A 14,324-nucleotide genomic window follows, 5' to 3' on the forward strand; every position below is an offset into this window, starting at 1 on the left:
TCTAGAAAATCTCCACAAAAGTCACTGTTTTTGTTTTTTGATTTGGCTGTAGCGTTGTCACGAATTGCAATACTAAAATTTTAATACTAAGGTAATCATTATATTTTGTAATTCTCAAAAACTGTAAAACTCAAAATAATCATAATTATTAACATGTGGTCTTATAGTTCTGATATAGATCAAGATCAGTCTAAAACCTTTCAGGAAATATCCAAGTTTGTCCTTACAACATTTTTGTATCAGCGCTTCAAATATGAGTCTGTTTTGAAACAGATTTTTTACAACCTTATTTGACTTTTTGAACCAGTCAGTATATTACATGATGGCCTAGTTTAATAGCCCCATTTTTACATAAGTCTCTGTTTTGTTTTGTCTCATGTGTGGTTAGATCTTGTTTAGTCCTACTTTAGCCAAGAATTTACCTTGGAAGTTCAAGACCTCAGTAATGTTTTAAAGGTATGAGAGGTATGGTAGATTTGTTATGAAAATATGGAGAGGTTGGAGAGGTGATTCACACAAATAAAACGTTAAGATCATTGATGGATGAGTGCAATTAAATTAATCATTTGAGAGGTCGTGAACTGAGAAGTAAACAAGACTAAGATAATTGTTTTAGACAGTATTTTACATTATACAATATTTGGGGATGCAGTTTGCTATTTAAGGTGCACTATGTAACTTTTCTGGATCTTTTCTGGGTTCGCCACTTCCTCGTATCCATGGAGATGTTATTGCTTTGTCTGGAATGTTCCTCAGTATGCAATTAAAGTTGTCTGTCTCCATGGAGACAAGGACCAGGCCAAGTTAAAGGTTAGATCTGTGGAGAGCTAACCTCATTCACAGTAGTTTTTTTTTTTTTTTTAAGGTATGTTTGAGCAATAAAGAACATAATTAAAACCATCCATGGGTGACATTCCAGGCAACTCAAAAACAGTAATCCGAAAAGTTACATAGTGCACCTTTAAATGAAATATGAATGAGGAAATAGAAAGGAAATACAAGGGGAAAAAGGAGTGAAAGAGTATTGGTTATTAATAAAAAATCACCCTGTTACTGAAACCTTGGTCTTGACCTTGGACTACTACTTCCCTTTTCCTGCTGAAAGCCTCGGGGGTCGCCATGGCATTTTGTGATTTTGCATAAATGAATAAATGAGATATTTCTGGAGATGTGGGAGAGAGAGGAACTGGAAGTGGAAACTGAGGAGGGAATTTTGACATGCATACTTACTGTGAGCGGGGTCTCCTCTCCACAGATCTGACCAGGTCACATCATTTGTCTCCAGGGTGATAGGTAAGTTTAATGCCATAGTGTGATCTATTGCCCTGTTAAGATCCCATATAGTGACATTCTTTCAGTTCATTGAGTTTATCCAAATATAAGAGTGAACATGTTTCGGCTGACTGCCCCCTCTGGAGACTTGACCTCTGGGTTAGCCCTGCCCCCTCCTCCTTTGGGACGTAACGGGCTGTTTGGTCAGGTGATCCTGTTTGAGTGACATATGTGGGTCGTTATGGCGACGGGAGGGTGATATTTCTCATGTGTAACTGTTAGCTACAGTGAGCTCGCCCTGTTTACTCTGCCCCACTTTGAGAGAGTCAGAAAGTAAAATGAAATCATTATAGATTAAAGGCTGAACAATTTGGGAGAAATATTTAATTGTGATTTTTCTGATAAGCACTGCAATTACGATTACATTAGCAGTTTGTTTTAATAATAGGATTCTGTTCAAAGTTCTAATTTTAAACACGCCCTGAAGAACTCAGTATGAACTGACAAACTAATACAAGATTCACATTTGAGAACATGTTTGTACAGAGGCAAACTCCAGGGTCAGCAGTTTTCATGCAAAATTAGAGATGTTTTGTAATTTGTAATAAAAATACGTAACATGCATTTTATTTATTTATTTATTTGTTTTCAAACATGTGGACTCATCGTAAGAAACATAGGTTTCTGGACAAAACATTTTAGTAGGCTATAGCTACTTAGAATAATGTTAATAAAGTTGCAATAGATAGTTTGCAATGACAGTACGCTGGGGGTGTTACATGTTTCTCTACTGTCAGAATGTTCAACAGTTACCATGGTGACACAATGCACACGTTATCAACAAATGTTTTTGATATAGTCTGAAATCTCAAGAAAAAATACCAAATGGATTTAAACAACATATTTTCAGGAGCCTGTGAGCAATATGAGCCTCTGTGGTCCTGTTTAGGTGTTTGACTTTCAACAAAATGTGTTCAAATAAAGCTCAAATTAAAATCTAACAGAGCTTCAGATACATTTACACCCCCAGGGAATGATGGTGACATAGCTGCAAAGTATCAATATGCGGCCACTTGTACCTTATCTTGGACCTCTTTGTATCCACTAAATCCTCTATTATCTCTGTTTCCTATTGAAACTATGGCTTTCCTGTTGGACTCCCCTGTTGTATCCCCCATGACCATTGTTTTAAATCCAGGTGGCATTTAAAGCTGCTTTGACTCAAGTTACATTTAAGAGGTGATTTTAAAGACCTTCCGTCTGGTGTGAGATCTGCTCCCCGGGCTCCTGTGCTGTGGGTTTTCTCCAACTTTCACTGACCAATAACTAGCGTGTGTGCGGGAAAGTCTTAGATAATTTAAATCAGTCAATAACATTTATTGAGATAGTGCATTTGAAAGACAATAAGTGTTGTGCTTCACAGGTTTAGTATGATAAAAAAAAATACAACACCATGACTATAAAGCATGCATTAGGTTCAATAACTTATTAGACAAATATAATTACTGGATGTTTTGGCCTGAAGTGTAATTTAAAGCTAATTTTATTTTTGGGTGGAATTTAAATGAGTATTCAGAATTGTGGACAAGAAGGTATGTTAGGTCTATTACAAAATAATATTACTTTTGCTTTAATACATTTCAAAACATAAGTGTGTTTATAGTTTTTTCTTGTACTACTATACTGTACTCATTGCTCCTTTTTTACTTTGACAATTGTTTTTCCTGTACCCAAGTCAGGTATTCAGGACTTTCTACCATTCGTATGATAAAGAATTTCAGAAGTTTATACTCCAACTTTTTTTCAAACGTGTGTAATTCCTTGTATGCAATTATGAGTCCTCATTATAAGTTGGTTTTCTTATACGTTTGTTGGATCTTGATACTGTTTTTATCTACACATTTTTTAAATTAACAACAAACAAACAAGATAATTCATTTGTTTTATTAGTTTCCATGGCAGCTGTGAAAATTTTTCATCAGTGTAGTTCAAAACCTCTGAAAATTGTGTTTCTGTTGTGCATTTCATTTACCCATGTCTCTCCTCTCTGTCCACAGGGTAAGGGGCGGAGGGATGGTCTCTCCTCGGGCAGTGATAACCCTCGCCCGGTGCTGGGGTCCCGGGGCGGGCGAGACGGGGGCGTGGCCTGGAGGTGCCCGCGGACGCTGCTCCTCCATAAAAACTCTCAGGGTTTTGGGTTCACGCTTCGCCACTTCATCGTATACCCCCCAGAGTCCGCCCTGCACAACAGCTTCACGGTGAGACACACAAACACATGAAGAAGAATAAACTTGTATTATGTTAACTTTTTTCAGGTGTTGGATGGAATGTAAATTTAAATTGCACAAAGAAACAGAGTGCACATTTCTAGTGGAGCGTCCGCCACTTGCTTGTCTCCATGGAAATGTTATTGCTTTGTTAAGAATGTTCCAGTGTATAGATTAAACCTGTCTATCATGAGGGAGACGAGCAGGTTACAGCACTAAGCTACATTACAATTCAAATCTGTGGAGAGTCGCTCCTATTCACAAAATGAATGATTGTATTTTTGAGCAACAGCAACACCCATAATGAATAAATGCTAGATGGATACATTTAATGTCATACTATGGAATATTCCAAGGAAAGAAATAACATCTCCATGGAGACAAGCAGGTAGCAGACATTCCACCAGAAAAGTTGCGCAGTGTCCCTTTAAGTCACGCACTGACCACAATGTATTGTTCCTAAGATATTTAGTTTTGTAGGCATTATTGTATAGGAATGTAAACTGCTTTAAAAGGGGGTGACGAGCGGAGAGAGACATTCAACCAACTGTCAGGGCACTGAATCTAATATGTGTTCTGCAACCATATCCGAAAGCATATTTAGATTTTTTTATTTTTTGTGTTATTTTTGAAAAAATTATTGTTTTCTAATTTGATTTTCTGACTGTCTGTTGGTTAAATTAACAATTTTGTGAAGCCCTGTGAGGAGACTGCTGGTGTGATTTTGGGCTCTACAAAAATAAATTGAAGTGAAGATGTAGATTATTTATATGATAAACTGAAAAACAAAAATATAAAAAACAATATTTGATTCTGTTTAATCCCTTGTAAATGATCAATAATCATTTGTATGTGAGTGAATCAATGGAGTCTACCTCACCATTCTCTTTTTGTATATTGCCAAAATATGCTCTCTGTTCAAATCTGATATACCCTCTCAAAAGTGTTACCTTGACCTTGTTTTTGTTCTGTCTGAATCCCAAATTGCTCTGGCCTTTGCTAACACCCCTCTGTGTGATTCAGTGGTGATTTGGCTGTTAGCAGTGAGGGCAACTGTCTCCAGATGTGAAACTGAGGCATATGGGCGTTTGGGATGGGGTGAGCCTGGCAAAACAAGGGCTCTATTATTATTATGAATATTATACCACCCCTCTCCTCTCCCTGCAGCTGCACACACACACACACATGCACACACACGCACACATACACACACACATTATGAATAGTCTGTTGTCTTCAGTTGGTACCACTCAGAGGAAGCCTGGTGGTACAAGGCTCGTCTCTGGACAATAGGACCTCAGCAGCAGCTGTCTCGCTCCAGCCTTGGTGCCTCCAGGGTCACATGCTGTTTTGGGAACAATGAGACACACAAAAACACTTGTTCTTATCAAAATCCCCTCCCAAATTACCTTCAAGTGTACAATTATTAGAGGCCAGTGCATATGTGACCTTGTAAGGAGCTGGTTTATTCAAGCTTAAGTTTGAGATTTATGACATATTTATGACATTATTTATGCTTTGATTGTAATTTAAATCATGTATTTAACTGAAGAAAGCACTGGTATCCAAGGTATTTGGTAGCGGGCATGTCACCTGCATGTTTCCAGAGAGATAGAAAGTTAAAACCAAACTGGAAACTTGGAGCATTCACAGTGGAAATAGATCAGTTTATAGCTTTCAATGTTTGATGAAATGAATGCCTTTATTTCTAAGACTTACAAATACCTTCCGTAATAGCATGTTTGCTTTCTGAGCTGTCCTTGCTTACTATAGAGGTTAATAAATACTATATAACTTTTCGCTATGTAACTTTTCTGTTTTCTGAGGGTATGCCTACTTTACCTGAAGTGCTCCTCAGTTTTGCATTTGACATATCTATCATGTTCATTCAATTACAGGCGTTTTTTGAAACATGCAGTTTTTCTGTTAGCAGGGTTGCCTCTGCACAGAACTAACCTATAATTTGGCCTGGTACCATTATATGCTTGTGTCCATGAAGTTGGATGCCATACTGTGGCAACAGAGATTACATTACAAGCAAATCTATAAAATCTCCATGAAGATAAGAAAGTGGGGGACATGTCACCAGAAAAAATGCGTAGTGCACCTTTATATACAACTTGTCGCATCTAATGTTTTTCATTACTTCCTTCCTACTCACTAAACAGTTGTGTAGTTTGCCCCACTTTGCTAACTAGCTCCTCCATAGTCTCTGCTGGCGATGGGGGGGGGTCTGTGGTGATGGAGTGTCCCGGGCTCGTGGCTCTGTCCTGGGGTCGTCTGCCTGCCTTTCTCTGCCTCTAAACCCCCACCATTGTGTCTCATCCAGGAATTAGCCCACTCAGCTCTGCCTAAAGCCTGCAGCAGTCAGGACATCGCACTGCTAACCCCAAACTGTCCACTCAGCTCACTGGTGCAGGAGGTCTGTGCAGAAAGAAGGACCAAAGCTATTAAGAGTGAACTCAAAGTGTGGATGGCTACATTTCAGTAAATATTATCATAAAAATGCATTGGATTTGTGTAGCACCTTTCAAGACTTCTGAAGTTCTTTACAGTGCATTATTCATTCACAACATACTCATATTACCAATTCTACTATTGTACCCTGTCCTGGGGTAGACTGACAAAAGCAAGGCTGCCAATCTGCACCATCTGCCCAAGCAACCATCACACACCACAGTCATATTAAGCAAGTTAAGCTGTCCTGCCTAAGGACACAACATCAGAACTTGATCCAAGCGGGAATCAGACCTCCCATCTTTAGATTGGTGATTTAAACAGCAAATTTTCCAGAGCCAGTGATCAATACAAGTGTTCGTGGTCCTATTTAGGTGTCTTATTTTCAACAAAAAGGTGAGAGTGACTAAATGACAGTTGGTCACAAACGTCTCTTCTGATTGCATGACCTTCTGTTTTGATTTTGACAATAACCACATTTTGACTTTCACTTTGTACACATTTCTGGTACTTTTTACAGTTCTGGTGATACTTATTAAATATATGATGTAAGCCTGTCACAATAAATACTATATCAACGTGCACGGTAGTTGGAACAGTATTTTTTGTATTGTGTCTGTATTTATCGTGTACACATTTTCTTTGCACTAAAACAGCTAAACACTAAAATTTTTTGTTATTTTTTGGCTATGTGGTAAAACTTAACCCCTAAAATGTTGAATTGCAGTTGCAAATAAAGTACTAAAGTGTTTCATTCTGTTGTTGATTTATAGCAGCAGAATAGTTTTTGTGGTTTAACTGCTCTTCAGTTTTTGTGTCAGTGCCTTTACTTCAGCAATATATCAAATTTTATAATTTGTTGGCATGACGGGCCTAACCACATTTTTACTTTCCCTTTGTACACATTCCTGGTACTTTTTACAGTTCTGGTGATACTTATTGAAAACATTATGTCCCCTGAACCTGGTGTTTGTGTTGAATCTTTAGACAAACACTGAGCTCATAAAACAGCAGGTTTGTTTTGGGCGCGTGGTGTGAGATGCCAAAGACAGATAGGCATTTGGAGCAGCTTGTAAACAGTGCTCCAGTGATCTGTAGGTAATGGAACTGTCCTGACCACCAGAGCACTTTGCACTTTGACCTCTTGCCCCTGTGATGTCACCCATAAACATGCAGGTGATGTTTTTAATGGAAATAGAGGTGTTAAGCCAGAATTCAGTACATGTTTGGAAGTTTAATATTGGTTAAATGTTTTTAAACTGCTCACTTTTTATTAGTCATTTACTTGTAGAGCAAGTGTTGTATAAAGGGCAAGGGGATTATTTTGCATAATTAAACTTTTTTATAATGCAGTTACTAATTATAATAGTAATAGTTCTATTTTCTCTTTCTTTCTTTCTTTATTTATTTATTTATTTTTATTTATAAAACATACAATTATGGGCTTGCAATTATGTATTATGTTTGTACAAGACGATTGTAATGTAATGAAATGCACATTATTCTACTTTTTGCTAAATGTCTCTCCCCATTCTTTACCCCATTTGATTTCACATTATGCTTTTCTGTTTAGTGACTAAGTTCCATGGACAAAAATAACTTCTGTTTGTGTCACAGAAAAAAAATATTTAAGCTTGAATTTTAACAAACTTTTTTTTTTTTCATTGCAGGACGAGGAAAATGGGAACGGTAATGGAAAAGGTAGGTGCAGATTTCTCTTTAATTTGGTTATAATTGAAAATCTGTGACAGTGGAGTTGTACAGGATGATGTAATAAAGTGTACCTTCTACTAGCTCAGTTGTGCAGTACCTGTCTGCCCTCTACTGAGCACTGAGCAACATTGCAGCCTTTGAAACACATTTGCAAACAGTAGATTTAAAGATTCAAGAACAGACGTATAGTTTACATTCTATGTAATGTAACACAGATGAATAGTGCTTAGAAATTTTAAATATATTTGTATTAAGTCTCAACGGAAGCAAAATCAAACACACTTTTAACATTGTTGGAGCTGACAAATGCCAGTACACGATTACAATAAAATTCTACATTTTGTTTTTAGTAATAATAATAATAATTGTAAAAAGAAAAAAGAATATGAGTATATATTTTTGCATTTGCCTGTTTCTTGTATAAATAAAAATAGACTGTCTGCTCTGCTTTTGGTGGATGTGTCAAATGAAACAAAACAAAGACCAAAACATCAAATTAATCGTTATCCTTTCCTTACATATTATTGTTCTCTTTCGGTTACATCTCTATAACTGTATCATATTGCTAAGAATACTTTTGGAGAACGTTTTAATCAGGTAAATAACTCAGCTTTATTAATACAACTTTATTGTCTTAAAGGAAAATCAATTTCCACAGACGTCATGACAGCTGTTGACTTTCCACTCCATAAAACATAATTCATTATATCTGGTTTAATGGTCCTGGGTCTTATTTCTTTTGTATACTAAATAAAAGACCTTTACAGATAATTGCTGTTGTGCTAATATGGCAACAGTAGCTCAGTGGGTGACAATAGCTCAGTGGGTTGAGTGTTTGTCCACTGATCCGAACACACATGTTGGCGGTACGATTCCAGCTCCCACAGATGAATACTGTCTTTGTGTTCTTAGGTAAGACACTTAATGTACGTATGACAGGTTTTGACGATTTTCTAATTTTGATTTCATTTGGTGGGATTATACCAGTTGTAAATATAAATAATAGTTTTACACAAATCAAGAAGAAATTTGTGACGAAAAGCTGTGAAATATGTTGAAAATTACATGGAAGTAGGAAGTTCTGTTTTAAAGGTACACTGTGTAACTTTTCAGTAGGGGGTCCGTCACCTTCTTGTTTCTATGGAAATGGCATTGCTCTGCTTGGAATGTTCCACAGTATGACATTAAACAGCTCTACCATACATTTATTCAATTAAAGGTGGTTTTATAGCTCAAAAATACCTAGAAAAACATTCTGACTGTGAGTGGGGATTGCCTCTTCACAGATCTGACCTCTAACTTGGTCTGGATTGGTCTTCATGAGGATAGAAAGCTTTAATATACTGTCATACTGTGAAACATTCCACACAAAGAGTGACATCTCCACCAGAAAAGTGACACAATACACCTTCTACAGAGTTCTTTATTAATGACAGCACACTAGGGAGAATTCTATCCAAAAGTCTGGCAGAATTTACACAGGAAACTTTTTTTTTTTTTAGATGCATTAAAAGATAGTAGATACCTTACATCTTTAGATATGTTATTTCAACATAACAAAGGTGTTTTCTTATATTTGTATTTGTCAAATAATAGTTTCTGTGTATTTTAATTCCCTGTCATGATTTTCCTGAACCATAATGTCAAATTTTAAACCTAAAAATTTGCCAAACTTAGAATGACACTGTGAAATTATTGGTAAATCTTAAATATAATCATCTTAAGTGTGTTTTAGTCAAATGAGTAGTTTAACCTCCAATGTTTGCGTACACTAATGTATAAATGTGTGTGAATGATTTCCCTGATGTAAAGTGATTTGAATGCCATGAAGGTGAAAAAGTACTATATAAAAATGTGGTCATGACCATAATAAGCTGTATAAATGTTCCTAATTGAATATTGTTTGTATTTTAGGGTACCAGAAGGGTCGCCTGGAGCCAATGGACACCATATTTGTTAAAAACGTGAGAGAGAAGGGTCCCGCGCACCAGGCTGGCCTCTGCACAGGTAACATATGGTCACAGCTTTAACCTCCTGATCTGCAATGTAAATCTGTGCGGATAAACCAGGAGGTCATGTGACTCCTCCTCTGCCATACAAACACACTAAACTAAAGCACTACACAGGTTCTTAGACTGCGGTCCAGGAACCAGGAGGGTACATGGTTTTAAATTATTATGCAAAATTTAATCTTATAAAATGTCCTCCTATATCAGGGGTGTCCAAACTTTTTTCATCAAGGGCCACATATCTAAACACAGATGAAGCAGAGGGTCGATCCAGGGCTGTAGACTGATGCTCAGTACAGTGAATAATTGAAATGTGTGCATGTTTAATTTGTTAGAATGAGCCATCAGTCTTTATTCATGCTAAGATTCTTAAAATCACACACTAAATATTAAATATTGGCTTTATCAAGGCAGATGTTCAAAAAACTTGCAGTAAAAAAATATTTTTTAATCGATGGAAGGTAATTTGGGCCAATTCACCTGGAAGTCTGAGGGCCAAGAAAAATTTGTGTGAGGGCACATTTGCCCCCCGGGCCATAGTTTGGACATGTCTGTACTATATGTATGTTTTAGTGATACAGTGAACACTACAATACTAAAGGCGCTGTACCTCATTTTTACTGTCTTAAAAACATGAAAAACAAATCCAGCTCATTTTAAACAGTTTGCAGTGATTCAAAGTTATTTCTCGCTTACCTTCTTTACGAGCATCCTAATTATTCACCATGATGAGTTTATAAGAGCTTTTCACAACTCTCAGACACCAGAGAGTTTTGCCGTCATAGTAAAATCAACAACTTAGCATGCTAACTATTAATTGTAAATTCTATAGTTTAGTACTGTAGAACTCTTGTGGTGCTATAACTGTATTGACAGCTGTGTAAACTTTTAAAATACTATGATCCATATACTATAATCGAAAGTCATAGGGAGCAGCATATTTTTGAGGTAGTATTTGGCTGTTTCTGTTTCTCTTGGATCTGCTGCCAAGTGTCACATAAAAAACAAATATTATGTAAATAAGTTGTCAGTCTGTCAGTTTGGAGGTTTTGTAGTTTAACCTGACATATGTGGAGCAGAGACCGGTACAGCAGCCTCAATGTGAAAGTGAACATACCAAACAAGTTCACCATGAAAACAAAAAGGAGGTCAGTACAAAGCAATATAAACAATTGGTCATTGATCCTAGTTACTCGCTGTGCGTTGTGTAGTATTACAGGTTTAGTAATAGCACTACAAAACCTGTTCCCATGACCGTTTTTTTAATTGAGAAAAATAAAATAGTAAAAATCCATTCATTTTCTCTTATCTGGGGCTGGGTTGTGGGTGCAGCAGGGACCTCCACTCTTCCCTCACCCCAGATACTTCCTCCAGCGCCTTCGATGGGACCCCAAGGTGTTCCCAGGCCAGCTGAGAGACACAGTGACTCCAGCTTGTCCTGGGTCTTCACCGGTGGGACATTGTTAAAAAATTAAAGAGGCACTGTGTATTATTTCTGATGAAGCGTAAGCAACCGGCTTGTATCCATGGAGATGTTATTGTTTTGCCTAGATAGAATGCTCCATACAAAGGCATTGAACTTATTTAGACAAGCAGGTGACGCAACCAGACCACATTATGTGTCAGATCTATGGAGAGAATGAGTGTTTTTTGAAGTGTTTTTGAATAATAAAAACAACCAATATTAAATAAAGTCTGTATTATGTTTAATGCCACACTGCAGAACATTCTAGGTAAAGCAAAATCATCGCCATGGAAACAAGCAGGAGGCACACCCTCCATTAGAAAATATAATAACAGATTTATTTTTATTGCACTTTACATTTGGAAAAACAAATATCAAAGTTCTGCAGTCAGTTTGAAATCACACATAACAAAAATAATAACACACAGTTACACAAGCCTATGTGCCTTTTGAAATGATAATACTTTAATACAGCTATTCAAAAATCTGTTTGGGCTTCTTGTATCATGATGTTTCTTTCTATAAATAATCATAATCTTAAATTAAGCCTTTCATTATATGTACTGGCAACAATTGTGCTCATGCTAATATATGTTTCAGAGAGGTTACGTCGCCATTACAGTATAATTTGTTTACTCTTCATTATGGCTCCTTATTTGCGTTGCCTTTTTGTTTTGTTTGCCACACCCTCACCTTACGCATATGTGGATTACTTTTCCAGTGTGTTCTGCCTATTTGAAATACAAGCACACCTCGTAGGACTGATTGAAGCAGTTAGTCACATAAGATCTTATACAGGATTAATATTGTGTAATAGTGTACTTTACTTGCAATATACAGGCATGACAGAATTCTATGGTGGATTTAACTTTTAATTGTAAGATTTCTAACCAGGTTTATAGTTTATATCTCTGACATTACTGGGTCTATCCACATGAACTAAAACTGGCATAAAGTTCAGCGTCTTCTCTGTTAGTACAAATAAATAAAGGGGAAGGCGTTCTTCACAATAGGTAGTGAAAGTGGCGCCACTATTCAACCCCAAAGTCAGTTAAAGGACTTTAAGACATAAGATTAATATCGCAAGTTTGTGGAACCAATCCCTAACAAACTATTCAACATTTGTGGATTATGTTTGGAAGGATATTTCTTACAAAACATTGAATATTCCCTTTATTACTGCTAATACTAATACTGCAACTACTATACAACTTCCCTCCCAAAAAGTCTACATTCAAACTTATGTTACTCTTTGAAAACTACTTGGTAGTCCTTCTTTATTTATATTATGTATATGTTTTTTCATATATTTTTAAATTATTTGGTGGTCATGTGCATTTTTTGTATCCTGTTCATTCTTTTTTAAACTATGGAGTGAATAATATTTGTGTCTGAAATAAATAAAATGAAAATAAAATAAATAAGTACAGACATGCATACATACATTTTATTTATTATTTATTTTGTTTGTTTGTTTTCAGGAGACCGTCTGGTGAAAGTGAATGGGGAGAGTATTCTTGGGAAGACGTACTCACAGGTGATCGCTCTCATTCAGAACAGGTACGAGTGTCTGGGCCTTTGTGGTCTCAACGTTTACTCTGTTATTGAACACTTTGACATACACTAGACACACTTCTCTCTTATGTAAAGAAAGAGTAGCCCGTAGCTGGAGACAAGCTCAGACTGTCACATGTTTAAAGGGCCCACATTACGCTTTTCTCTGATCTATGTTATAATCTTGTTTCCTCATCACAAACATACCTGGGGTTGTGTTTTGTTTCATTCCCACAAACCACACAAACCCTGCAGATGTAAGCTGTGTTATTGTTTTAAACTGAAAACACACTGTTCCAACTTGTGATGTCATGTGTAATCCAGGAAATACTCCATTGTCTTTTAAACTAAACTTAATTTCAGCCCTGGAATTGCCAATTTAAAGTTAAAGATAGAATGTAGCTGTTAACATGAAAACTACCGCTTCATGACATCACAAGGTGGAACAGAGCATTTTGAGCTTTGGAGATGTACTGTAGACAGACTGATAATAATGAATTACTCCAACGTATGTGAATGAAACAAAACACAACTCCAGGTCTGTTTTTGATGAGATAACAACATTCAAACATGGCTGAAAGCTCACAAGACTTAATTTTACGTAATAGTATAATATTTACTATTTCATTCTATGTGTATTTAAACCAAATTTTGAATTGAATCACTAACCTAAACACTTTTCCTATGGGTTAATTTAAAAAAAAATGAAATCCTTGCAATTTCTTGTATAATCTTTATAATCTTGTATATTCAGTTGTGATTGTATTAGCAAACATAATTAAGTTCACCTCGCAATGCCTAATATATATTTTATTATGTAACTACACTGTCTCCAGTATTAGATTACAAATAGTTTTCTTTTATTTCAAACACATCATTAATTTCCAGTGGAATGTACACATTTCATCAGAGCCTTGTGTTTACATTGATAATATCCTTCCTCCCTCTTTGCAGCGAGAGCGTGTTGGAGCTTTCTATTATGCCCAAAGATGAAGACGTCCTCCAGTTGGTGAGATTTAATTTAACTTTTTAGAACATTTTAATTGGAAACTGAACATTGTGATATTTTAGTGCAACCTATTTTTAAAGATGCACTATGTAACTTTTTCGTTGGGGCTCCGTCACCTGCTTGTTTTTATGGGTATGTCAATGCTCTGCCTGGAATGTTCCACAGTATTAAATTAAGCAGCTCTACCTTACATTTATTCAATTACAGGTGGTTTTACAGCTCAAAAATACCTAGAAAAACAGGTATTCTGACTGTGAGCAGGGTTGCCTCTCCACAGATCTGACCTGTAACTTGGTCTGGTTTGGTGAGGATAGAAAGGTTTAATACAATACTGTGAAACATTCCAGACAAAGCAACAACAGTTCCATGGAAAGCAATTGACAGAAATCCACCACTAAAGTTACACAATGCACCTTTAAGAAGATATAGTAAAGCATGCATGAGACTCTATGAATGTGATTGCAGGTTACACAACTATTAAGATGTCTGAATAGTTTTAAAGTTAGATCACAGGAGACTAATAATGTGGCTTAGAGAAGTATTTTTGTGTGTGTTGTCCGGGATAGGGCTACTACATA

General features: G+C 36.4%; 1 protein-coding gene across 1 annotated transcript in view; it reads left to right on the forward strand.

The window, feature by feature from the left end:
• Positions 1-14,324, forward strand: part of arhgap23a (Rho GTPase activating protein 23a) — a 63,594-nt gene that overhangs the window by 11,138 nt on the left and 38,132 nt on the right. The window contains 5 exon segments of the mRNA XM_055152251.1: positions 3,330-3,530; positions 7,667-7,697; positions 9,624-9,716; positions 12,665-12,743; positions 13,692-13,746. Of these exon segments, the coding sequence (XP_055008226.1) occupies positions 3,330-3,530; positions 7,667-7,697; positions 9,624-9,716; positions 12,665-12,743; positions 13,692-13,746 (459 nt within the window).

The sequence above is a fragment of the Boleophthalmus pectinirostris genome, unplaced genomic scaffold (assembly GCF_026225935.1).
Source record: "Boleophthalmus pectinirostris isolate CB_2022bp ecotype Guang Dong unplaced genomic scaffold, ASM2622593v1 HiC_scaffold_17, whole genome shotgun sequence".
In the NCBI taxonomy this organism is placed as follows: Eukaryota; Metazoa; Chordata; class Actinopteri; order Gobiiformes; family Gobiidae; genus Boleophthalmus; species Boleophthalmus pectinirostris.